Consider the following 26715-nt stretch of genomic DNA (forward strand, 5'->3'; position numbering starts at 1 on the left):
TGGTCTGTGACTGGTATAGGAAGCCAAAGGCTTGATTTGAGGCAGAGAAAAGCCCTTCCCAGTGCCCCCAGTCCACATCAGTGTTGGTGTACATGGTAGATAGGAGGGTTCAGACTTCACCTCCTGGATTTCCACCCTTACCTCTGACTTTGAGTAAATTTTCCCTTCATGTTGGCAGCAACAGCACAGGATGTGAGGAACCTGACCCTCTGCTTTTGAAACACGGGGATTTCTGTAGGCAGCATGCAGTGGCTTGAGGTGGATTTTGGCCAGGACACTGAGGTTAACACTGCAATGGCATCCAAGGGTACATTGTCATGAATGGAAATGATTGTGTTATGGCAGATGAGCAAGTTACAGCTTGTTATGCGCTGTGGTGTGGGACCATGAGCACGCTTCTTGCCCTGTGCAGATTCCAGGTAAAATTCGTTAACTTGGAACTGTTGCAAACATGATGTGAGGACTGGGTTTTCCTCTGAGTCACCATGGCCTCAGTGGCTGCCCTTGCCCCACAGGTGGAGGCCTTCATCCCCTGAGTGGATTGCTCTGGTGATATGGTCCAAGACCCATTCCAAGCTCATCTCACTGCAGTGTCCTCTGGCCCCAGGGATGCTTGGAGGGGAGCCTGTGGAGGGCTCCCTGCCACTCATGAGCAGTGCCTTGGGTGCCACAGCTTTAACCCTTCATGGGCTTTCTGTTCTCCATAGGAAAGCTGCCTGGGGTTGGGTCAGGGATAAGGTGGTAAGAGCCAGATGTGTTTGCGGTCACGGCACATCATCCATGGCATGCTGTGCTTGATTCTTTCTCTAAAAGCTAACCTAAGTCAGAAGGACCACCTAGGACATCAGCTAGGGTCAGTTTGAGGATTTCCCATTCCTGTGCTTTAGAAAACAGGGGATTGGCTTCAGAACTCCCACTAAGCTCTCTATGGGGCAGCCTGGCATGAGCAGACCTCTCTGCAGCCTCATTTGCTCCAGGGAGTTTCCACACACAACAGACACAACTCAAGTCTTGAAGCTGAGAGTAAGGGCAAAGCAGAGGCTCTGGTTAGACAAGTACTCCAGAGCCAGTAATGCTGTGTGGGGGCTGCTGGAGTAGGTTTAAGGAAATCGGCTGGGAATAGATGGGAGATAATGTGCCTTATCAGAGCACAAGGGAGCAGGTCTCTCTGGGCCTCTGAAATGACTGCCAGGAGGTGGGGAAGATGGCACAACCCAGAGCATGTGAGTGCTGGTCTGGGGACACAGCTGCTTGTCTTGGCTCTACCATGACCCATCTAACCTTGAACAAGTCATCAAGAGATGAAATCATCTCTCTCAGCCTTGATTTCCTTTTGTCTGCCCCCAGCTGCCTTGGGCCAGGGGCTGTCCCATCCTCAGCATTCACCTGATGTACAAGGGGTCAGAGCTGTTGTGTGGCCATAATGGAGGGTGTAAGGTTGCCTTCCCTCTGCTTGGAATCCCAGCAGGAAAGGCTTTGGCATATGATAGACCCTTCAAGGCACTCTTCAGCAGAAAGGTTCCTCTCCCAGATCCATTCTAGGTGAAGGAGCTGTGTTTCACAGCCCTGCACAGCTTGCTGTCACAGGGAAGCCTGCAGTTAGCCCTGGTTCCTCTCTTCACCCCACACATCGAGGCATGTTGCTGGGTCTTTTTTCAGTAATCCTGATCCTAGGAAGCCATCAGTATCCAGGGAACTTTATCACACACACTCGAAATAACCCAGAAAGCTGCCAGCCCCATATTAGGGAATGAATCCCTGTCGGAAAGTAAAGTGAATGCAAAATTTATTGACAGGCCACTGTGACTGCAGGCAGTGTGTGACCCAGCCCCCTCCTTTACCTCCACCCTCCCCATGAACAGCAACCCACAAACCCTCTTCAGTCCTGTAGCCTTTATATTTAGCACGTCTGGGTCCCTCGTCTCAGCTCCCAGCGCTTCCAGTGTGCACAGGAGCATTCCCAAGGGAATGAAACACAAACTGTGAGCAGGGAGGTCTGCACAGTGTCCTCCCATCTCCCCACAGCAAATCCTCAGTACAAATGTAAATACTTAATGGAGAAAACAAAACCCCAACCAACAAAATCCCAGCACTTTTCAGCCTAAAAGCTCTTTTTCTGAGCTCAAACTGTGGCAGAGCTTTGCTGTTCTCATTGCTCCAGCTCAAGGCAGGATGATTTGGTGGTTTAGAGCAGGAGATGTACAGGAACAAGCTCCTCCTCGGCTCTGCCAAGGACGGTGCTATCTCAGTCAATCATGTTAATCTCCAGTGACTAAGTCTCCCCATTTGTAAATCTCTACCATCACTGCAGCCTCCAAACGCCTTTCATGTCTGCTGGGGAGTTTCCTGGAGAGGTTCATGGAGCTTCTGGTTGAGTGTAAAATCCTGCTCGATGGGGGCATTTGGGATACTTGGTTATGACTTGGAAACAAAAGGTTTTGTGTCTGGGTTTTGTTCCTTACGAGGAGGGGGGTAGGCATTCAGGAATGTCTCCTGTGAGATAGCATGAGCTTAGGCGTGCGTTGCTGTAGAGCTGAAATGTCGCTGTACTATATATGTATTAGGTTCTAGAGAAAAGCAGTAAAGTGTAGGATGTGCGGTAGCACTCGTGTTGCACACGGGAATCATTCCCTTGCAATTCCCATGGCAGGCAGGTAACTGCAGATTGTGCTGTATGGAAAGGTTCAGTGTCAGACCATGGCCACCAAGGGACTATGTATCCAATCTGCATTCCCCCTTTCCTGCCATCCCAGTCTGCCTGTGCTGCTCTTGGGTTCCTTTGGCCTGGGGACCCCTGTACTAGAGGGAAAAAGAACACTGGCAAGCAAAGGGAAGGGGAGCATCTTGGAAGACATTTATGTCTTCCTACCAAAGGCTGACCAAAAGATGGAGACCCCAAAAAGGCTCAGTAGAAACCTATAGCTTGGTAGATAGGCAATAGAGGATACAATTGATCTGCAGCCCTTTCTCCTCTCTGCTGAGATAGCTGGAGGTAACCTCTGTGCTGGTCAAGATGCCAGCACCTCTTGAGCAGCTGCAGAGCCCAGTCCCCCCTCTTTGCTCCAGCAGAGGACAGCCCTCATCTGGAGCTGCCCTTTGTTCTGTAGCATGGACTGACTCTGTCCTCGCTCTTGCTTTACTCCAGGGAACTGCAGAGAGCTTCTAAGCTCTGTCCTGACTTACCCTGTTGGGATGGAGAGGAGCATCAGCCCTTGGCCAGCATTCAGGCAGGTGACCTCCAGATGCTGCTGGCACAGCCACGTGCTGGGGCTCAGCGTGGTGGATACCTGTCCCTGCCTCCCTAACAGCTTACCTGACACTTGAGATGGGCGACTTCCCTCTGAGTGAGCCATTCCTATCCCCAGGACATGTCTGCACAGTCACAGATAGGTTATTTCTTTCAAACCAAGAAAACCAGAAGGGTCAGGGAGGTTTGGTGCTGGAGCATGGGGTCAGGCGGCTCAGGGAAGGGTTATGTGGGATAAGGGGAGAGCTCTGCTCTGAGAGCCCCATTGGTCTGGGCAGCGCCGCATCTCCCTGAGCAGGAGCTCCTAGCACAAGAGGGTTCTGTGGTTTGTGGTGTGTTCAGCTCAGCGGACGGGAACTACAAATTCTGTCCTTTAGCAGCCGGCCAGCACCATCAATCACACCCAGACACCATCAGGAAATGATTCCAAATCAATTATAATTGCTCTTCACCTACTTCCTGTGTAAATCACTGATGTTTCACTGCAGATGCCAATGAAACAGGGGTGCGACAGTCTCTTCCCTCAACTTTCTGTGTGTGTCTCCAGCCCACCTATTGAGTTCCTTGGGATTGCCCTGCCACACTGAGAAACAGAAGGTGATTGGGATTGAAAAGCATCAGCATGTTTTATTGCTCCTGGAAGCAAGGGATGGGAAGGAAAAGGATGTTGTGTGCTCTCCACATCCCAGGGATTTGTCTGCAGGTGGGGAGAGGGGCTGTGAGGCAGAACCCACACCTTCAGCCCTCAGCTGGTACCAGTGGTTTAGTGACAGGCAGTGGAAGCAGAGATCTCTTTTAGCTGGATTAGGTCCTAAAACAGCTTTTCCCAATGGGATCCAGGTGGAGTTTACTAGACAGGTGTCCTCACTGTCTTATTCATTCTTTTTCTCATTCCTTTCTTCCTTTGTTTCTTCTTCTTCATCTCCTCCAGGCTTAATGCCTTAGTGAGGAGAGGTGCTAGGGGTCCAAACTGGATTTGAAGTGGAGTACCAGTCCTAGTGGAGGCCTGGTGCTGGTTGGTTTTTATGGAATCTGAACATTGTGAGCTCTTCTGTTGAAATCTCAGTGGCACATGGGATGAGATCAAAAACCTTTAGGGAAGGGGAGCCTGGAGACCGAAACACCCTTTAGGAGAAGGGCAGAAAGCCAAAGCAGAGCTGCTCTGTTGTGGAGGGGGAAGAGAAGGGCGAGGAGACAGGGCATGAGGTGGGATTGTGTGTGTGGTGGAGCCGTGCCAGCGGATCCTGTTTGTCCTGTGCAGGAGCTGTGGGAAGCGCGTGTGGATGTGGGGGAGCCCGGCCAGAAGGGAACGCGCCGGGGCAGGCTGCGAGCGACTTCCAGGAAGGCTGATTATTTTATGGAGTCCTCAGAAGTCCAAAGTTATGTGTGTTTGTTAAAGCGCCGTAACGCTGAGTTTATTTAATGTGGTTTTAACTGCCGCACGCTTTTATAAATCAAAATAATTAAAAATAATAAATTTGAAGGTTAAACAACAGCCTGCGCTGTGGCAGAGAGGAGAGGGAATGTCTCCGGGCTGTGTTTGCGGGCAGGGAAGCTGGGGATCCTGACGGCTGCGGTCTTGTTGCACGGGGATGGGGGCAAAGGCAGTGCCAAAGTCCAGGCTGCCGGGGCTCTTCACGCCCTGTCAAGGTGAGGAAGAGCACATCCAAGGGGCAGTGGCAGCTCCAGTTGTGTCTTCATGACAGAACCTCTGGTTCTCCTCCCTTCTCCTAGTTTAAAAGCACCTACAGACACTTGGGTTTGCCATCCTCCTCATAGGATTTTCCGGCTATCGATATTCTTCTTGTTGCAGGGCATTTCTATTGATGCCACATCTCGGCTTGCATTATTTACACAGAGCTATCGAATCTGTCCCAGTATTCAGGGCAGCCTGACAGAACCCAGCCTCCCTCTTTAAAGGTTAAAGAGGCTGGATCCCCTCGTAATGTGGGCTCGAAAGAGCCACGTCCCCTTGCTCGCCCCCCCCCCCCCCCCTTTCATTTTAGCTCCAAAAGGTTACCCTGAGGCGCCTGGGACTGGGAAGTGGAGGGTGCTGGAGAGTGTGTGTGTCTCTTTAAATGCTCTTTGTGTCAGCGTGATAAGGAATTTGATGGCTTTATCAGAAATACCAAAGCTTTATTTAGCAGGGTGAGGCGAGCGCCACTCGGCTCCACACAATCTGCTGATAAATTGGGAAAAAAAAGGGCAAAAAAAAAAGGCAGTGGGGGAGGAAAGTTTGAACTTTCCCTGGATGTATTCGGGCATGGACCAGCTTCCAGGAATGTGGAGCTGGGCACATTCCCTGCCCGACTACAGCGCTCTGGATGGTGAGGCCAGGTGTGGATTAGTGTCCTTGCTCAGACCAGAGCTCTTCTAAAGGACAGAAGCAACGTGGATTTAACCCCTTTTGGTGTCCCCACTGCTCACCTAGTTGTATCTCTCACGTACTCCCGTATCTTGCTGTGTGTTTCATCGTCCTTTTCACTTCTGCCCATGGTACTCAAGTATTTTTGGACAACATCTGGCATATGGTACACGTCTTCAGATATAAAGGCCTTAGAATTCTTTCTCTCACTCAGGCTGAGGGTCTCAACCAGAGGTTTGGGTTTGGCTGGTCTTTGGTTGCCATCTCCTTTATCTGGAGTCTGCCTTTCAGATTGTGTAAGTGGGAGGCACAAGCAGCAAGGTGGGGAAGGAGAAGTGTCTTGTGGAGCCATTGGGCACAGTGGGGAGGGGAATTGTGCAGTGGGACTGGCAAGGAGCTCACAGCTGGAATGACCCTCAGATCCAAGTCTCTGTCCCAGCCTGGATGCTAATCCAGCTGCAGGAGGAGGGGTTGACATCCGAGGGGCATTTCCACCCTTGGATCTTGTTGCTCTCCCAGTGTCCCATGAGCTGTGAGAAGATGCTTGCCTGTGCTAATTCCTGTGCCTTGGGCATACCCCAGAGGGGGAGTAGACTTGGGTAGGAGCTAGTGTGCTGCTCTGATTCAGACTGTTGTGGGGATCCCCTGCACTGAGGGCAAAACCGAGTCAGAGAAGTCCTCCCTTCAGTCCACTCTTGATGGGTTTAGGGAAAACGGTGCTGGATGCATGGCCCCATCCTGCTCATACTGTGTAATGCTGCTTTGCTTTTTACTGAACTAAACCTTGACTTGGTGGTTAAATCGCAGAACAGGGAATGAAGCCTCCCAGCTTCCTGACACCAGCTCCCCCATGGAAACCTGCAGCTTTCTCCTTGCCCCTGTGAAGTGCTCCATGCACAAGAGCAGAGCAGCGCCCAGGTTTGCAGAAGGGCAAGAATCCTAGAGTCAACTGGGTCAGAAAAGCCCTTTAAGCTCATCCAATCCAACCATTCCCAGCATTGCCAAGTCCACCCCTAACCCATGGCACTGAGGCCTCGTCTCCATGGGGTGTGAACACTTGCAGGGATGGTGACTGCAGCCCTGCCCTGGGCAGCCTTTTCCAATGCCTGAGCACCCTTTGGGGAAGGAATTGTTCCCAATATCCAGTCTGAACCTCCTCTGGAACAGCTTGAGGCTGTTTCCTCTTGCCCTATCACTTGTTACTTGGGAGAAGAGACCTCCTCACTCCATCTTGCTTCCAGCTAGTTGTAAGAACTAGCTGTAAGAAGTACATAGCTGTAAGGAGTGTGCAAGGTGTTACAAAGGATGCACATTGCCATGGCTCCACCAAGGTCACAGGAGTCATGCTCCCTTACTGCATCAAGTCTGCCCCATGTTTCTGTGGTGCTTTGAGATCCGAGGCTAGAGGAGCAGGAGGCAGACCCAGTATTCCTCCTGATCTATGATTATCATTAACACATGGCATCTATTATATATTGTTACCATGTTTTGTTGTTGATCGCGTGCCTGCAAGCAGGCCACACACACTGTGACAGCTCTGGTCCCTTCCTGATCTCGTGCCTCCACACCTTTTCTTTCCATCTTTCTGTTCATTCTTGCTCCTCCTCTTTCCTTTCTCTCTTTCTTTTGATTTCCCCCTCTCCTCGGCTTGCACGCACGCACACACACAAACACATACACATACAAAGCCCTTTCACAGTTGGATCATCTGTTCTTGGCTCTCGCCCACATCTCTTTTTGATGTGGTTTCTAGAGGGTTTGGGCCAAGTCCCCCATTTCTCTCCCTGACATCAGGAAGCCTGCTGCAGCCTCTGATTCCAGCCGGATCTGGTTAACTCTCTCTTAGGAAACCTTGCCACCTACCAGAGTTAGACTGGGGCTGTGAGCCTGGTGGAAAAGGAGAAAGAGGTCTTGAGCTGCCCTAAGTTACAGCCTGATGTTCTGGACAGTTACTCATGATACGTACAGTAATGTCCCTGGGCACAGAGCAAGGTCCTGACTTGATGCAGCATGGAGCTGCTCCATGAGATCTGTTTCCCTGGTTGGGGTTTGGTGCTTCTCCTCTGCAAAACTGGCTGCACTGAGCTCTAGGCTGGGCTGTGGCTCTGCTTTCATGCTGGAGCTTCTCCTAAGGATGTAAAGCACCCACAGTCCTGGTCTCAGCCTGCGGCATCTTTTGGCTTGCTTGAAGCCCTGTCTAGTGCATTGCTGTCATTGTAACTACTGTAGGGGACGGCAGCCTGTTCGCTTGACACCGACTGAGAACCATGGTCCTGGGAAATGCAGCCTTCAGTCCTACAGGTAATTCATCCTCCTTCGGAAGACAGTGTGAAGATGGTGTAATTGGGCATGTGAGAGAGTGAGTAGACAGGTTTAGAAGAGGCTTAACAGCAATTAGATTACATGACCCCTCTTCTCTGGGAGGTTTCAGAGTTCCCAGGTCATTTTTGGGTACAGAGGCTGTTCCGAGTGCTCCTGGTGTGATTGCGGCAGCACAGCGGCTGCATCACATCTGAAGTGCGTTGGAGTCCCCTGGGGGCTGCTGTTAATAGTTGTGCTTTCAGCACAGAGCGGGTGGATGGGACGAGAGGACAGGGCAGGGGACACAGCACAGCCCTCCCTTCTCAACACCCTCCTTGTGAACTGCCTGCTCAAGCTGCCCTTGTGGCTTGACTCAAATATGGTGAAGTCCACAGCAAAACTTTCACCAGCCTCAGTCCAGGAGCAAAACATTTTCAGACAGGTCAGTTCCAGGGCCAGGGGTGGGACTAGGAGAGAAATACCTGGAAGTTTGCTTTAATAAAGTGGGGAGGGAAGTGAAAGTAGATTGCTTTGGGCATGGGTAATGGGGCATGGAGACCTCGCTGACTCAGCCAGCACCGCCAGCTCCGTCCTGGTCACTCAAGCTGCGGCTGCTTGTCCTCTTGTCTGAAATGAGCCCATCAACTCAGCCTGCTACCCAGCAGGCTCACGTCCCCTGCCACAAAGCATCCTGCCATGTGGCACTAACTGGTCTTTGCTGGCCACACCAGCCGGGAGCTGGAGCCGGAGGGGCTGTGGAGCCAGGACCCCTTTGGCTTCTCTTGCAGCTCAGTGGTGACATGGAGATGGTTTTCCTGTGTGCTCTGTGCACCCAGCCCACACACAACCTTTGCGTGTGCTGCAGCTGGTGATCCTAGACTGAGTTTGTTCCTTTCTACAAGGAAAATGTGAATAGAAAGGGCTAAGATGCCTCGGGCTCCCCCAGCGTGGGCCTGGGGTGCTGGGACAAGCATATAGCTCCTCCCTGAAAGTGGCTAATAGAAATCAGTCCTGATTAGGATTAGTCCAGCCAGCACTGAGCTGGCAGGCTGATAATCTAATAAAAATTCCCAGGATTGGTTTCCTCTGGGGAGGATTTGCTGGATGCGGGAGGAGCAGGATTAGCCCAGCTGTGTTAGGGAAGGGAGGGCAGCCCAGGGTGGGCAGGGGGGAGCGAGACAGGCAGCAAGAGTAAGTGGAAGTGACAGGGTCAGGCCGGGCCTTTGTCCTACAGCCTGATTAGAGAGTCTGCCCCCAGTTTCTTACACTTTGGGATGTTGTCGGACAAACTGGAGCTTAAATCTGTCAGAGCGCAGCAGAGATTGGAGTTGACATCCCGGGAACATATTCCTTGCTGTGCAGAAATCCAGCCCTGCTGGGAAAATGTAAAATGCCCATCCCAGCCCCCTCTGAGCTGGAGGAGATGTGAGCTCAACTTCTTCCTTCAGCTATGATGGGCGGTTGAAGGCTGAGCAGCAGAGAGGCCTGTCCAGAAGCAGGTATCTGCCATGAGTGCTCCATGTCCAGTTCCAGACTGATCTCTCCAGCTTCATCCCCTGATGGAGGGGAAGTCCTGGAAGGCAGGTTCTTGCTCTCATGCTGAAATCACCAGGCTGTGCTTGACATGGTGGCAAAGGTACCCACCGTGTGTGAGTGAGAACACAGCAGGAGATCCCTCTTCCTCAAGGGAGTCTCAGGGTGGGCAGAAAAGCTCCTTTGTAGGCAATGAGAAGACCTGGGGCTGCAGGGAGTGGAGGTGCCAAGGACTTCTTTGGCTGCTGTTGTTGAGGAAGACCCTTAGCAGGGGAGGCAGAGCAGGAAGGTGTTTTCCAGGCAGCATTAGCCAGACCCAAGCTGTGCACTGAGGAGCATGCTTTGCAGTGTTGCCGGTGCTTTGGCAGCCCTGAGCATGCCTTGGGTTGCTTGGGGTGTGTGTGGGGCAATGCCCAGGAGCTCCTGTCAGCCCTCATCTGGCTGCACCCTTGGGTAGCAAAGGGAACCCTTCTGCTGCAGGGCTTCTGAGCCTGCAACCCCTGAAATGACTGTGAAAAATATAAATAGCCCTGAAAAGTGCATGCCCGTTCCTGTAGTTTTAAAGGAAGAATATGCAGTGGGAAGAAGAACAAAGACTCAAAAGTTTTCACCTAGGTGTTGCACAAGATGAGCTGTGGGTGATTTCAGCTATGTTCTCCTGCATCATCTAAAGGTGTCCTGGCAGTGTGCTCTGGCTTCCTCAGCTGCAGTGTTTAATGCTCCCTAGACAAGGTAGGAGAGAAAAGAGCCCCATAATCTTCTGAATTCATCCCTTAACTCTCACCATTGCTCCCTTCTGTTCCTCTTCAACCCACCTGGACTGCCTTACCTGTAACTTGCTTGGGAAGTTCACCAGAAATCCCAGGCTCTTTATGTGTATCTCATCCCTCTGGGACACTGCAGTTGGATAAGGACACCTGCAGAGAGAGACCCTTCAGAGCACTGTGGGGAGCCCTGCCTGGAGCAGGAGAACCAGCACAGCCACTCCAGATGCTCCTGAACATAAGACAGGAGCTGTATGGGATGCAAACCCCCTCCTGGAGCCTGAACTCCACTGATAAATGCCTTCAGAGCTCCAGAGGTTGCAGAATGTGTGAAGGGTTTTTTTCCCTTTACAGCTGCCCCTGCTGTGAATGGGCTGGAGCATTTCCCAGCTGAGAGCATCCCTTTATGGACCAGCATCCTAAAAGCTCTAGGGTCTGGCAGTTGTTTGGGAAGCACCCCTCAAACCATCAACCCCCACCCCGAAAAGAAAGAAAGAAAAAGCCCCTAAGATGAATCCAAGATAACTAAATAACGAGAGCACTGTCCTCTCCAGGCTCGGGTAGCTGCATATATGATTGTCAACTTGATGAAATCCCCCCGGATGTAATGAGCTGATTTTCTGCTGTTAATATTGCATCTGCTGATGAAGGATTCGTTAGGATAATGGAACGAAGCTAAAATATAAATGACTCGCTGTCAAGAAGCAGCTTTTGCTTGTGTTCTCCTGACAGTTCCTCGGCCATGGCGAGGGAGTTTTGTGTGCTCCGCACGCGTTCGCGAGGTGTGTGCCATTATTTGGTGCTGCAACAGGGACGCACATGTCAGCGCGTGTTCCCTCCCAGCCGTTCCCTGGTAGCCTGGAAGCCCATGGCATGTGCCCATCCCGACCAGTGCTCAACACAGCTTTGGGGACCAAATGATGCTGCTAGCACAGAGCATCAGCCAGAGGAAGTTGCTCCTTTACTGGGCTGAGGCTGGCAGGAGAGGTGGGGGGAGATGTGCCACTGGGAGAGGATCTGTGCTTTATTCCATGTCTTTTTCCTATCTAGCACGCTCCTTTTTCCATGCTGTTTTGTTGCCAGACTTCGGTGGGTTTTCATTCTGAACAAGAGAAATCAGTTGAAGTGTGTTAGAGAGTGGAATTGATTTTTCCTCACAAGGCTTTTAGAAATGTAGAGCATCATTTTCATTGGAAAATGCAAAAAAGATTTTGATAGAAGTGATCTTCTAATTGCTGAGTAGCAATCTGACAGCTCTGCAGAGCTCCTCACGGTTCCACTGTCTGCTTGCAGAGATGGGCTGGGTTTTCCTTGCAAAAAGTCAAATGGAGGGGATTTCAACTTGAAGATGTGTTTCACGCACGTGGCCCCAGCAGCAGTTTGCTAATTCCATTCCAGGGCTGAGCACTTGCATCCAAGCTGGGGCATATCTTGGTTATCACAGGGGGAAAACCTAAGAGTAGGTTCATAAGTATCTTCCCTGTCTTAGACCTGTGTGTTTCCTGACAGCATCAACCAAAACAGAACATTGCCAACCTGCATGTCTAAGGCCATTTGGTGTTTTCCCTTAAAATCCATGTTTCTGGACAAAGGAGACCCAGTGAGAATCTCAGCTTTCATTGTTTGTTTGGGTTCTTTTAGTTTTTAATCACATTTCCCACTCTTGTGATTACCAAGGAGAGAAGAAGAAGAAAGAAACAAATCATTGTAATGGTTCAAAAATGAACTTAAAAAAGCCAGTTTTTCAAATCACATTTTTCAAGGGATCAGATGTTGATCTGATGTTGATGAAACCACAAGTTGGGGATCAGAGCAATGGGTCTGGGTCTCGAGCTGATGCTCCAGATGTGCTGTTCTTCCAGAGGTGTGAGGTGGTGGTGTCCCAGCCCCTCTGGCCTGCACGTCTTTGGTGGACATGAACACAAAGCCCTGCCTGGCCCAGCTTGAGTTGTGAGGAGTTCCTCTCACTGCTGAGTCTTTTCTCCCAGCGAGGAACAGGGGTGGTTTAATGGAATCATTCTTCACAAAAGACCATGAATATAAATGATGGGGGAGGGAGGAGACACATGAATATGATGCTTGAAATGTTGCATTGAAACATGTTTGATGGAAACCAGCTTCCTGACAAAGTGAACTTCAGAGCATGTGCCTGTGGCTGTGGGTAACGTCTATGGACCACTTCTGCAACCCTTTTTGTGAGATCTCTTTGCTCTTCCTCATGCTGAACACTGCATGGGAGAACATTTTGAACATTGCTTTCCCCAAGATACTTGGCAGGAAGAAGAATCCTTTTCTGAGCAGTGTTCATCTGAAGCAAGCATAAGGAAAGGAGGGAGGTGCTGGAGGCACAGTGCAAGGGACAGTGAAGTCCAGGCCTGGCTGCCGTGTCCCCCTGGGATCCCTATAAAGGCAGCTCTGCATCAGGACTCTGTTGTGCCAGGAAAGGCAGAGCAGGGATGCTTCCCAGGGGATTAAAGTTATTCCCAATGGAAAGGTGGTTCAGAAAAGGTGGAAAGCCTTTTGTGTTTGTGTGCTTTCCATTGCACAAGTTCTAAAGTCCCGGACTCACGGAGAAAGAAGCTGGTGAACAATTTGCCATTCCTTTGCTGCCCTTTGGCAATAGTAACAGCCAGTCCTGGGCAACTGAAAGTCATGAGCTGGGCTCCAAAAATGTGAGCTCATCCCTGAGGTTTGGAGATGCAGGTAAATGCCAAAGGGTATGACATTCTTGGGCTTGTTTTCTGAGTCCTTCAGCCTTCCTGGGCTTTTCCCTGCAGAATTAACCTTGGCGAAGGGGAGGAGGTGGGCAGGGAACAGTGACCAGCATCTTTCCCTCTTGGCATCTCCCAGGCTTTTTATACCAGTTGCTTAAAGGCAGAGAGCCAGACCCCGAGCCAGCATAAAGCAGCACAGCTCCATGGTGTCAGCAGGGTATCCCTGCTGCACACCCATCGGGCTCTCCTCCCGGCATCAGGGAAACTCTGTTGAGGAATTGGTTGCAAATTCAAGCACTGCTTGGCTGGGATGGAGTGTCTGTGGTGCAGGACAGACCCCCTTGGCCCTGGGGGCTTGTTGGTGTTGGGCAGGTACAACCTCCAGCCACCAGCCTTGTGGGGAATCAGAATCCCAGACTGGTTTGGGTTGGAAGGGACCTTAAAGCTCTTCCAGCTCCAACCCCTGCCATGGGGACACCTTCCACTGGAGCAGCTGCTCCAAGCCCCTGTGTCCAACCTGGCCTTGAGCACTGCCAGGGATGGGGCAGCCACAGCTTCTCTGGGCACCCTGTGCCAGCGCCTCAGCACCCTCACAGGGAAGAGCTTCTGCCTTATCTCCAACCTGAACTTCCCCTGTTTCAGTTAAAACCCATCACCCCTTGTCCTGTTGCTACAGCCCCTGATGAGAACTCCTCTCTCCAAATCCTCCCCTTCTGTTTCCCCTCTGTTTCCACTCTTGTCCAGGTACCCCCAGTGCCTTGCAAGCTCCATCAGCTCTTCCCATGTACCAGCTCTCTTGAGCCATCGCTTGGAGCATTTATGTGAGTTTCTGTGTGTCACACTTAGTTTTTCTTCTGGGGTCCCCTGCTTCATCATTATCTTAATCACTGTTGTGTTAAGTTTCATGCTTCCTTTGACCTTTATTTTTGGCCTGGTTATGCTGTTTATCTGCCTCTGACACTTGTCCCCTGGTGCTATTGCCAGGGAAACCCAGCACAGAGGCTTTTCCCTTTCCCCCCACCCCCTTGTCCCTTTCTGTTTAATTTTTTTTGCTTTCCTTTTTTTTTTCTTTTCCTTTTTTTTTCTTTTTTTTTTTTTTGTCTTTTAACATGGTTTTCCTAAAAAGTTTTTTAATCAATCAAATTTGAGGCAGAAAATAGGCTTGGTCACGCCTGGTCCTTGGGTCGTGTGACACTCACTCAGGGTCCTGACAGCTCCTCAAAGGGGGCACCCGGGATGAGGAGGGAAGGGGGGGGGGGACACAGCAGCGTGATTCCCGAGGAAAGGGCCCGTTTCCATGGCACTGCTCCCACCTCTCCGCCATCCGCCAGCCCCGACGTGGGCCTGGGGCTCTTCAAAAGGGGCGTTGGGAAGCGTGTGCGTGCGTGTGGGGCTGGGGAACAAAACGGGAGGCGCTGGCAGCTGCCGGGGTTCTGTGGGGAGCTCGTGGGGAGCCAGCAGGAGCGGCAGGGATGGGCCCTGCATAATCAGGAGCTTTGCATAAACGCCCCATTTTTCATCCCCGTCCAAGGCATTTGCTCCGGGAGAGCTGGGAGCCCTGATGTGGAGGGGTGCATCCTGGTGCGCATCCCTGGTGCGCATCCTCTGCTCTTGCTCTGCTCCCGCTGCACCCTCCTCTCTGCCAGTGCCTGGTCTGCAGCTCATGTCCCTCTGGCTATGGTAGAGCCTGGATGGTGAGGGGAGCATGGAGCTGGCCTCATGGCTGTGTCCATGGTGCTGGCTCCTACCACAGCAGGACGTGGTCTCTCCATGGGCCTCGCCATCCCTGTCGCTTTCCCCTCAGGTCCCCCCTGCTCCCCTCACCTCTGCCTCTCCCCACCCTGCCCTAGGAGACCACTTGCCCTTCTGCAACCTTCATCCAAGGCTCCGTGCTGGGGGTTTTAAAGCCCTTTTCTTCTTTCTCTTCTTCTCTCTCTCTTCTTTTGCTCTGCTCCCTCCTGTCCTCCTTTTCCCCATGCCCTTTCCAGTTCTCCATTTGTGCAGGGTCTTTTGCTCTCTCTCTTTTTTATAATTAATGATTAGTTTTAATTGGTTTGCTTAGGCAGCCTGACAGCAAATTAGCAGGAGCCAGCCCAGGGCTGCTGAATGCCAAGTTTGGGGACTGCTGTGCTATACACATGTTGGGCTGGGAGGTGAACACCTTGGGATCCTCCATTGGCACCTCTCCTGCTGCATTGGGCAGTGCCATAGCCCTGCTGTGAGGTGAGGTATGGGGCCTTTCCTGGTCCTGGATGCCATCAGGGAAGCTTGAACCAGCAGTGGATTGGGATTTACAGGGCTGCTGTCTCCCATCCCTCTGTCCTGTGCCAGGCTCCAGCACTCCAGAGGTTTGTGATGGGCACTGAGCTGCAGGGTGGCTCCTGTCCCCTTTCTACTGCCCAGCACTGGTTTTCCTCCTCATCTCTGCATCACCTTTATTGAGCTGGACTGGGCTATGCTCAACAGGTTTCAGCAGAGGGGAAAAGGGTGAGAGGCAGGGCAGGATTTCCTTGGGGAATGCTGTGCCAAGGGGGAGTCCTCAGGAGCAATAAGCAGGCAGCTCTACCCAGTGCTAAAAGGCAGGTAATGGGGATGGGGTGGGAAGGGAAGGGGGGCTTTGCTCTTTTCTGCCTTTGCACTGATTTCCCTTTGCTTTGCTTTTCTTTTCTTTGCCTTTTTTATAGCTCCCATTTTTCTTTTTTATGAGAGAGAAACTGCAGGGTTCTCCCAGGGCTGGGAAGAGCACTCGGTCCCAGGCTGCTCCCAGCCAGATGGAGGGGAAGAGGAGGGGGGCAGCGGGCCTGTAATCCTGGCAGGAGAGTTTTTCCCGGTTAAAGAGGATTGGGATGGAGTCTAGGACATTTGAGCATGTTTTTTTGGGAAGAAGGGGCAGACCATGACCTATTTGGGATGCTTCTTACCCTCATTTTCAGCACAGAACTTTGCTGAGGGCCCTGGCAGCCCTCACAGTGAGTGGATGTGGTTGGTTTGAGTGTGCTACTGGTATTGCCTTGTGATGGCAGTCAAGAAAGGGGGAAAGAGGAGATAATGGGAACTTCCCTCTCCTTCTGCCCATGGGATCAAGCAGGAGGTGATGGCTGGGTGTGATGTGTGGGCTCTATCCTGGGAATCTTGGGATGTCCTTCAGCTGCCCCTCGCTCTGCCCTATTGGTTGTGTTGATTCCTCTCTTTGTCTCACCAGCTTCTGCCCCTGCTCAGGACAAGCTTGGGCCAGTCTGGGGACATTTCTGTGCCACTGCCCCATCCCTTCACTCCTGAGAGAAGGGATGAGCTTCATTCCTCTTGGCATCAGTGCCCAGAGAAGGTCCATGGGCCCAGAGCCTAGGTTGAGCTCACAGAGCAAAAGGATGGGGTTTGTGTCTGCCTTTTGTTCTAAAACGTCTACTCAGCAGATGACAAGGCCCAACTGTATCTATAGAACAGTCAGGATATTCCAGCCCTTCTGCAAAACCAGGAAGATTTGTCAGGCTGGTGATAGTAGGTGGTGTTTCTTGTCCCAAACGATCTTGGACCTTCTCAGTTGTCCTTGCTTTAAGTGTTAATGGATGCTTTTGCCCTTTCTGAACACCAGTCCCACCCTCCAGCTGAGTGTTAATATCTACATATGCCTTTTTATGGGATCCAGAGCACATGTAGAACTGAAATCAGAGAGATCTGGTGTCTTCCTGGGATTTCTGTCATGGAGAAACAGCCTTTTTGTCAGTCACAGAGGTCCCTGCTGCATTCCAGACTCATGAAAGATGGAAGCCAGCACAAAGACGTCTGCCAGCAGATCCGTGTGGTGTTCAGCTGTGAGTGCACTGGCAAACACGGTGCTGTGATACCTTGCTGCAGCCTGGCCCCATTCCCAAAGGCTCGTACATTTAGAGCTCACCCAGGTGAGAACACTGGTAATGCGCATGCAGACTGATGCTGTGGAGCAGCCCCAAGGCTCAGAGGCTTTGGTCACAGTGCTCACTCCTCTCTCCCTGTTCAGGACATGCTGTGCACACCCACACAGCTCAAGTGTCACTCCTCAGGCCTGATGTGACCCTCAAAAGAGTCCTTCATGTGGCTTTGCTGGTGTTTTGTGCCTTAGTTGAGCTTTGGGCCTCTGCAGAGCAAGGTTGGGGATGAGTTTTCTTTTCCTAGGGAGAGGGATGAGGGTGAAGTGTGGAAAAATATCTGCTAGAGAGGCATTGAGACCTCGCAGCTCATTTCACTTTGGTGTGATCCTGCCTTATTCTCACAGCTGATGTCCATGCAATAGCAGAAGATGCATTTTGAGCTTCCGTGTTCTGTGCACTCAGGAAGTCCTCCTTTCCTTTTGACCCCCACCCCTCATCTCAGGAGGTGGTTTAAGATCCTTTTCCCTTTCTTGTAGGCTGTTCAATTTCACTGCTCTCCGTTTGCCAGAAGGGGCTCAAAGAGTTGGCCGTACGCTGTGCACCTTCATGTGCCAACAAGACTGGGACAGGTCCAGCTCAGCCTGGGCTGTGTCATCTGTTTCAGGCCCATGTTGGCCAGTGCTGAGGAATAACTCATGCTCAGACCTTTTTGTGCCAGTGAGGCTTGGGCCAGGCCAGACATGTGAGCATGTGTCCAAACCCTGTGCAGTAGCTCCTATTGGAGAGGTACTTGGAGCATCAGTAGAGAGCTTGAGGGTGGGCAGTGATGTGGTGGCTCTATTCCCACCCGTAGGGCTCAGCTCACTTGCTTTGTGCCTTACAAAGTTTACTGCTGATACTTGATGATCAGGACCATTTCAGAAATTGGTAGTGCCACTGGAACATCAGGTGCTGTGCAAAGCTAAAGGAAGGCACAGCTCCTTCCTTGTGAGAGAAGCCATTCCTCTCCTTGGTGTCAAAGCTGACCCTTCACGTCTCAGTTTAGACTTGTGGGGGCCAATGTTTGACTTCTCCTTTGCAGTTCAGGGGATATGGTTATGGGCAACCTGATCTAATTGAAGATGTCCGTGTTCATTGCAGGGGGTTGGACTAGATGACCTTTGAAGGTCCCTTCCAACCCAAACTATTCTATGATTGTGTAGTTCTTACAGTTGAGTAGCAGCTGAGGGTCACCAGCTCTTTCACCATAGAGCTACAGGAGGGAAACTGAGGCATGGAGCTGAAAGATGCCCTTGGAGTTCCCGGAGTGACTCACTGAGGTATTATCCCATTGGGGTCTTCAACTGCACATCCCACATGCTGCCAACCCAACCTGTCATGGCAAATGAAACCAAGGGGAGCAGAAAGGCAGTGATGCCTCTTGCCCTGCTGTGCATTTGGCTTGGCTTGCAGCCCTTCCTCTCCTCTTCCTCCCCTGGCACCCCTCGCTGCCAGCACGTGCCCTCATCCTGCCTCGGCCGGCAGCCCGAGCCGGCTCCTTTAAGGCAGGCGCAGTGGGAATTGTGTGCGGTGCCAGCCTTCGCTGCCAGCGCCTCTCCCGCTTCCCCCTCGGAAAGTTTCCTGCCCAATTGTTATGTGCGATCCGATCTGAAAGTTGCTCTCTAAGCTTCTTGTCACATTTTGACTTAATGAAGTGCAACTGGAGTGGGAATTGGGGTTCATCACGCCAGTCTCACTGCGCTCCCTTGTTGTCAGAAAACAGGGGCGGTTGGGGACCGTAATGCAACGCTGCAAGTCGTTATCATTCCGGTCAGTCTGTTTAACACAAAATTAAACAAAGAACTAATTAGTGCCTCATGAATTAATAAATGCGCAGTTGCTGGGTAGGAAGGGGAGGAAGGAAAAAAGGTTGTTGAAGGAAAGATACTGAAAAAGTCGAATTAGGATGTTGTGTCAAGGGGAAGGAATACAACAGAAATCTGAGTCCACTTTGGCGAAGAGTTTGGAGCCATTGGTTTCCATGGAACAAGCTTCCCTCCTCCTCCTGCCTCCTGCTTGTCTGCTCTAGAGCAGGGCTGAACAGCAGGCATAGGAAAGAGGCAGCCTTTGTGACTAAAGGGGGCTTGTAAGGAAGATGGAGGCAAACTCTTTAGCAGTGGCCGTTGCGACAGGACAAGGGGTGATGGTTTGAAACTCAAAGAGGGGAGATAGAAGGAGGACATTTTTGACACTGAGGGTGGTGAGGCGCTGGCACAGGTCTCCCAGAGAGGTGGGAAATGCCCCATCCCTGGAAGTGTTCAAGGTCAGGTTGGACAGGGCTCTGAGCAGCCTCATCTAGTGGAAGATGTCCATGGGGGGTTGGACTGGGTGACCATTAAAGGTCCTCTTCCAACCCAAACTGTTCCATGATTTCTTCATAGTGCTCCCCAGAAGCCAGAGCTGGGATCCTCAGGCTGGTAGCCACATCCGAAGAGTTTCATGCCCAGATGTGGGACTCAAGGGGTGTGAGGTGAAAGGAGGGGGGCTTTGAAGATGCTCATGGGGCACATATCCTCTCTTTGTTCAAATGCTTTGCAGCTTTGTGCTTTCTGGTGAGAGGCATTGTGTTGAGGTTGGGGCCTGTCTCCAAAAGGTTCATCTGCCTCTGGCTCTGGAAGGAGCCAGCCCTTGGTCTGTTGACACAGAGCAAGTGAAAGGGGAAGCCCCATGGAGGAGAGCATCGAGGCAGGGATGAGGTGGGGAGGAGCAGGAGGATCAAGGGCGGCAGTGGGGTAAGCAGGGCGAGGGGCAGGGTGAGGTGACACCCATAGCTTTAGATTTGGCAACACATTGCTCATTTTCTGGACAATCCATGATTGCCACAGGAGCAGTGTGTAATCCCAGATTAACCATGTTCCAGCGGCGATCCCCCTGCTCCTTGCCCTGTCCGTGCTGGCTCTGCCTGCTTCCCGCAGGGAAAAGATGCAGTGCAGGCTGGTGCTCACACAGTGGAGCTGGGTGTGTGGGCTGTGCTGATGCCCACCCAGCCACCAGCCCCACTGTGCTGTGCCATGCCATGCCGTGCCACGCTGCGAGCTCTGCTCTGGTGCATTGTCAGGCAGGGAAGCAGGCAGAGCTGGGGGAGGGAAGAGTCCATCTTTAAGAGGACATGTCAAGTACAATTAGCGTTATCTGTCTAAATATGTACTGGGAACACAGAATACAAGAGGAGGCCTGGCTGGCTTTAATGGAGACATATGCAAGGTCATATTGCCTCATACAATCCCCCAATCTGATTTGGGGATTACACATTCTAAGTAAATTGGCGTTATTCCTCTTGCATCATTGATAAGCTGCGTCCGAAAGAAGGGGAGTGAAAAAAAACAACAGAACAACAAGTAAAAACTCAAACCTAAGAACTGACCGTGCACAGGGCGAGGGAGTGAAGCTGGGAACACGGAGAGACTTACAGCAGAGAGCTGGGGAAACAGGGAGAGAACAGGAGGGAGTGAGAGAAGAGCAGGGCAGAATGGCAGAGACAGCGATGGAAAGAGCAAGGAAGAAATGGAGAACAAAGGGAAGGAAAAGGTGGGAGAGGGATGAGAGAGCCAGGAGGACAGAGGGTGCCAGGGTGGGAGAGGGACCTCGAGTGGGGGAGCTGTTACTCCAGCCGTGCCCTCAGCCTCCTTGGCACCAGGATTTGAGTGGGGAAGGAAGGACCCGGCTGCTTATGCACCTTCCTCACCCAAGGGGCTCCCTGTGCTCTGCGTCCCTTCATCCATCTGGGATATGTCACCGGCTCCCTCCCGCTCTGGGTCCCAGCCAGCACCAGGCATCTCTGGCGCATGGTGCAGGCAACAGTGCTGTGAGTGACGGGAGGAGGCGTCCACACGCACCCAGCACCGGGGCCCCAGAGCCAAGTCCCTGCCCCTTGTGCTCGCCAAGGGGCTGAAGCAGGTCCCTGTGGGGCAAAGGGAGCTGTGCTGAGAGCTGGTGCATGGCACAGGGGCTCCTGTGTGTGGCCTCGGGTTGGTTTCCATTTCCCTGCCACGTCCCAGGCGGTTCCGACGGCTGCTCTGGCAGGGTTGCAAACCAGAGGCTGCAGGAGTGGGGCAGGCACCCGTGCCATGGTGCATGAAACCACTGTGTTCTCCCTGCCACCTTCCGGCCCTGGGAGAGGGAAGTCCCTGGCTGCCTGGCTTGGAGCTCCCCTCCCACCCTGTCGGTGCAGGACAACCCCCTGCAGAAATCTCGGCTTTTGTGCTCTGTCATATTTTTGGAACATATGGTTTTAAATAATTCAATTTACTTTTCATGTGTTTTGCTGTGACTTGTTTTCCCCTGTCCCTGTTCTCTTTCCTCTCTGCATTCTCCACAAAGGAAGATGCACAGATGAGTGGATAAAGGGGTTCAGTGGGACCCAGAGCTTCACCCCAACATCTTGTGCCCTGTTGATGTGCAAGGGGGGCCTCTGCCTTAGCACAGTGGTGAACCTCTGGAAAAGAGGGGTCAGCAGAGGAACTGGGAACGTTGCAAAGGGAAAGATTTGGCATGGAGCAAAAGGCACCTGGGATGTGTGGGCAAAGTATGGTGCAGATACCTGGGAAGCAGGATTCAGGCCAGGAATAGCTGCTCACTCCATGCTAAAATGTTCCCAGGCCTTGTTAGAAGGCTCATGGCAGGAGCGCTGTGTGTCTCGTGGCGTGCATGGCACCACACGGTGCAGCCAGGAGCAGGGAAGCACTTTGTTCCCGTGCAAAGTCTGAATGCCCCATGCTGGTTCTCACCCTGCTTTTGTGAGTGTCTGCGCCTTGGCTCTTGGTTACATGTGCCCTGTGCGTTAACTGGGTCCTTTCTCTTCCCTCCCCAGGATGAAGTGAATTTAGAGCTAAAAACGAGGCAAGAAACCAGGCCTTGAAATCTCCGAAAGGTAGGAGAGACTTCAGACTGCAATGGGTATGTCACTACGCCCTCCTGGGTTCTCTTTTCCTCCGCGTGTCTCGCACACTTTATGGCTTGCTTATTGTGGCTGTGTCTGCACTGGAACTTCTGGCATTGGACCATTGTTAGTCATAAAGGGAGGTGAAAATGGAAGAAGGTCTAATGCAGACATGCCCTATGTGTGTCCTAGTCGTGTCTTTGTCTTTGTACACCAGTTGTTTGGGCACCTGGTTTTGTCTCTGTGGGATTTCCTTAGTGTCTTCTCTACTGCTTCTATCTTTACAGATAAATAAGTGTGTAAGTGCTTTGGTGATGAGGGTACCGCTTTGTCTTCGTCCATGTGGGCTAGTGGGAGATGAATAAGGTCCTTTCACTGAATAGGATGCAGTCTCCATCTACTGTGAAGTTTTGCTGAGCTCAGTTCACATAATTTAAGATGGTGATGTGTGTGTTCTCCTCCTCCTCTGGCACATTTTTATCTATTCAGACTGCAGCACCATGCTGGTGTGATGGAAGCAGCTCTCTGTCTCCAGCAGAATCCTATGTTTTCTGGGTTTTCCCTTTACCTAAACCCCCTTGACCTAACTTTGCAGTCTCCTAGGGCTGGATAGTCCCTTAGTGCCTGTCTGGTAAAAGTTAGAGTCCCAGAGCCCAGGGAAATGAAAGGTGATTCCCTCTCTTAAAAGCCTTGTCTCCATGTGCTGGGTGGCACAGTCCCTGTGCCATCTCAGGTGATGGTCACTGAGAAGTCCCTGCCACCCAAGATAGTTCCTGCTGTCCTTGTCTCTAACAGAGGCAGCACAGGGCTCCCTTGTGTGTCACCCAAAGAGTCCCCACTCTCTTCTCTATGTCTCCTCACTGGGAACACATGGGTACTACACTGTACCCTCTGCAGCACCACAAAGTCCAGCCTCTCCCATCGCCCCTGGCACCAAAGCAAGGCTGAGAGCAGGCCAGGGCAGGAGTGGTCGTGGCAGAGAGGAGGTTGAGGAGTGCTCTGCCCTGTGGGACATCACCTCAGAGGTGCCAGGAGCACTCACTGCTCTGTGTCAGCGCTCAGAGCATCTGTGCAGTGCTTGAGACCCTGAGCCCCAGCGCTGGGGAGCCCATGGGCTGAGTCCAGGCGATACCAGAGGGGCCCGGGCTGGCTGGGGTGGGAGGGGGCCCCAAGCCAGTGTCAGAGGTGACCGGTGGAAGGCCAGTGTTATGTAAATACCACTGCTGAACATGGCAGGCCTGAATGGCCCTGCGCGTCCATCCATCATTGCTGGGGAACAGAAGCCTCCCTGGGAGCACGGGGGGCCGGCAGCGCGGGGCACGCAGACACAGGCAGCATGTGCCCTACTCATAAACTGTTTGTTTTCTTTTTGTCTCTCTCGTTTCGGGGCACCCTGCCGAGAGCAACTCTCTGTTTTGTCCTTGCAACCTCTCCTCCAACCTTCCCCCCACCACTCCAGGCCTTCCTTTTCCTCCCTCCTTCCCCCGGCCTGTAAAAAATAGGGGGGGGGGAAAGAGAAGGGGGGAAAAAAAGAGAGAAAGTGCCCAGTTCCCATTGCGGCTTCTTTCTGTGACTTCAAAGGCTCCCCATCATTGTTTGGGATCGGCAGGCAGTGGCCCTGAAAACGTGATCACAGCCGGGCACAGTGTAGGTCACCACCGAGCGCCATGCTCCGAGCGCTGAAAGGAACAGGCAGATTCTTCCCTTTTCATGCTTCACAACCCTGGTTACAGCGCTCTGCCTCGCCCGCGTGCTCCTCGCTGCGTGGCTATTCTTGCTCTTTTCTCCTCCTTTCCCTCCCTCTTTCTCTCAGCTCCCTCATTTCACCATCCATTTGCTCATGTTCTGCTCTCCTCTGGGCACAGCATCACTCACTCCTCACACTTTCTTCTCTTTCTTCTACTACTTTTCATCCTAACTCTCTCCTGCCCCTTTTCTCCCCTCTTTGGCGCTGTTACACAAATCACTGTTCCTTTCTCCCTTTACCCTCTCCTAAAGGTCAGGCTGGAGGTTGATTTCCTCATGCTCCCTGTTCCTGTTCAGTAGCAGCCTTCCCCTGACATTTGCCCATGTTTCTGTCTTCCCCTGTGATATCTCGTTCACTGTGCCCCAAACTGCAGAGGTTCTGTAATCTCTGGATTAGCCCCAGAAGCCTGCAGTCCTGTTCTCCCTGCAAGGTGCAAGCTGACTGCTTTCATGTGCAGTGGGCTTTACTCCCCCAAAACATAGCACAGCCTTACATGGGGAGGCAGCACTCGGTGCCTGCCAACAGCCTCAGCTCCCAAACTTGCTCTCAGGCTTTGCTGGTTAACGTGTAAGTAGGGTTTGTGTTGTGGATAATCTGTGAAGCCAGGCACTGACTTCAGATCCATCACAGGGAAACGGGAATCTTATAAGCCTCACATGGAACATGACACTGATGGTAGTGCTGGGTAAGACAAAGTGAAGCCAGCCAGCAGTTTGAATGGGCATCCTGGAATACATTTACAGTAGATCTTAACTGGGGAACATGACATTGTACTGAAACCTGGGTGTGTTGCAGTAACACTGAGCCACAGAACACCTCCAGCAACCCCTTTGGAGCAGAGCAGGACAGGACTGTGCCCCTCCAGCACCCAGCTGGGTCACAGCCGCCCTCTCCTCAGCCCCCAGGAGCAGAGATCACAGTGCTTGTGCCTCTGGTGATTTGTGAGGTTGTTTTAATGCCGAGGAGCCCACCAGGACTTGTCTCTTGCTAAATAGGCATATTAAGGGACATTGCAGCAGGGGTTATAGAGTAATAATTTGTCCTAATGAGCTGGTGTCACGTTCTCCTAGGCCGGGCTGAGTGTGAGCAGGAGCTGTGGTAGGAAGGGGCTGTGCTGGCTCTGACCTGTCAGCACAGGTTAATGAAGTACTGCACTGCTGGGGGGTCAGGGAGCCATGGGGAAGGATGGGCTCTCCCCTGAGCTGGATGCTTCTGGGAAAGGCCTGTGCCCTGCAGGATGGAGCAGCAGGATGCACACTGGGACACCAGGATCTCTGCTGGGCTGGCAGCTGAGTGTCACTGCAGCCTCATCAAGCTGTCTCTGCAGGCAGAGGTGGGGTTTGGTAGGGGTTTGTCCTCTGGCCTCACAGGACAACCCATGTGGAAAGAGGTGGGAAGAGTAAGAGAGAAGAGGTTTCTCCTCCATTAAGGTGCTCTAATACTGGCAGGGCTGAGTTCCCACACAGTCAGGGCAAAATTCCTTGTGACACCAAGGTACAGGGTCTGTCAAGTGGCTGGTGATGAGCAGTGTCTAGCTGGGAGGTTTACACAGACACCACATCTTCATCCTTGCCTTTCTCCTTGCACAAAGTGTATGAACAGCCAGAGGAGGTTCACTCTGTCCTTCCTGTTCCCTCTTTCTCCTCCCTTATGCTTTCCTATGGTGTGCTGATATCCACTGCACAGCAGCTCTAAACCCAAGCAGTTGCTTCCATCCTTTCTGGTGACTGGGCAGCCAGGGCACAGGAGAGTTCTGCCAGTCCCCCCATTGAACAGTACTGGGGAGCAGGCTGGTGCTGTGGGTTGAACAGGGCTTTACACTCTGCAGGAGAAGACAGGAGAAGCCAAGAAGGAGGACTCCTGTTCCACCTGCTGCCTTGGAGATCCATGGATCCCACCACTCATCCATGCTGGGCAGAACAGTACCCTTGGCCACACCAGCGCCCTGCAGTCTGCAGCACAAACTCCATATACCATCTTCCTCCTCCTCCCACTCATCTTTCTTTGCTCCTTCCCCCCTGCTTCTCTTTGCTTTCCTCTGTCTCCATCTCTCTCTCCCTTTCATCTACTCAGAAGGCTTTACTCCACTTCCTTGTCACCCTAATTGATTGCATTAACCTTTCAGCGTATTGGATTTCCCCAGCACCGTGCAGAGAGCACTGTGCAATATGCTTATAATCCGGGCTGTAATGGACAGGCAGCAGTCAACGAGCTCCTGCTCCAACAGGTTCTGCTGACAACTTCTCAGGGAGGGGGAGCAGCAGCATTGGTGGGGGCTGCCCAAGCACGGCTGTCACCCAGTGAGCAGGTGCCACTGTTAGCTTGGGAGAGGGATCCAGCTTGGGAAGCAGGGGGGAGATGTTGTATTTGACCCAATTCCTGTGATTTCTCCTTGTGTCTGAGCCCCCCTCTTCCCTGCCTGCTCTATCTACAGTTTTGTTCCAGCTGCTCAATACTAAATTAATGTACACTTTACATTTAGGCACTTGTTGCTAGTGGCAGGATGAGAAGACAGTATCACAGAACCCACATGTTTTCAGACCAGGCTTGCCTTTGCTTTTTCCTTTAATTTCAGTGTAAGAGGATGTGAGGGAGGTGGACACTTTTCTTGGGGTTTCAAAGATAAAAGCGTAGGAATATTGTGCTCATGAGGAGGACAGCACCAGGATGCAGAGACATCAGGAGGGAGAAGCCCTGAATTATATATACATATATTTATATCAAGCTTGGCCTTGGCTAAATCCTTTCATTCCTGGTACCTTATTTCCCCCCAAGGAAGGCGAAGCTGTGATTTCAGTACCCCATAAGATGCTGGCGTCTGCAGGAGGGCCATGGGGAGACCCAGAGCTGTTACCTCTGCTCCTTGAGCAAGGAAGGGAAAGTGGCTGCAGACAGGCAGTGAAGCCACACAGCCAAGTGTCACTGCTCACACTGGCTGCGGGGCAGGAAATAAACCCACAGAGTCAGTGGCAGGAGCATGCAGGTCCATTACAGGCCTGGCATCCTGCTGGTGCCCAGGGCCAGAGCCCAGAGGTGCTTTGGCATGCCTTTAAAGGACTGCAGTGATGGATCTGCCATGATCTTCTGGCAGTGGGCTCCCCTTTAAAGTATCCTGGTGTAGGATTCAGATCAGCAAAATGCTTTGAGCACCAGCTTGAGTTTTGCTAAGCCAAAGTCATTTAAATACATATTTAGAAGTTTCATTCAACATGGACCATAGGATGAGACCTAGGTCCTTGTGAAGTCCTTTTATAACAGCATTTAGCACAAGATGGGTC

At 52.0% G+C, this 26715-nt stretch overlaps 1 protein-coding gene across 4 annotated transcripts in view; it reads left to right on the top strand.

Annotated features, from left to right (window-relative positions):
* Window positions 1-26715, top strand: part of CASZ1 (castor zinc finger 1) — a 199881-nt gene that overhangs the window by 71307 nt on the left and 101859 nt on the right. For 3 of the 4 annotated variants that reach the window (XM_034068596.1, XM_034068600.1, XM_034068598.1), the window contains exon 3: window positions 21622-21707. Coding sequence is in view for 1 of the 4 variants with exons in the window: in XM_034068600.1 (XP_033924491.1) it covers window positions 21704-21707 (4 nt within the window). In the remaining 3 variants the exon portion in view is untranslated. The remainder of the gene's footprint in view (window positions 1-21621; window positions 21708-26715) is intronic. The other variant, XM_034068597.1, reaches the window with a different exon arrangement.

This window comes from Melopsittacus undulatus, chromosome 12 (genome assembly GCF_012275295.1).
Source record: "Melopsittacus undulatus isolate bMelUnd1 chromosome 12, bMelUnd1.mat.Z, whole genome shotgun sequence".
Lineage (NCBI taxonomy): Eukaryota > Metazoa > Chordata > Aves > Psittaciformes > Psittaculidae > Melopsittacus > Melopsittacus undulatus.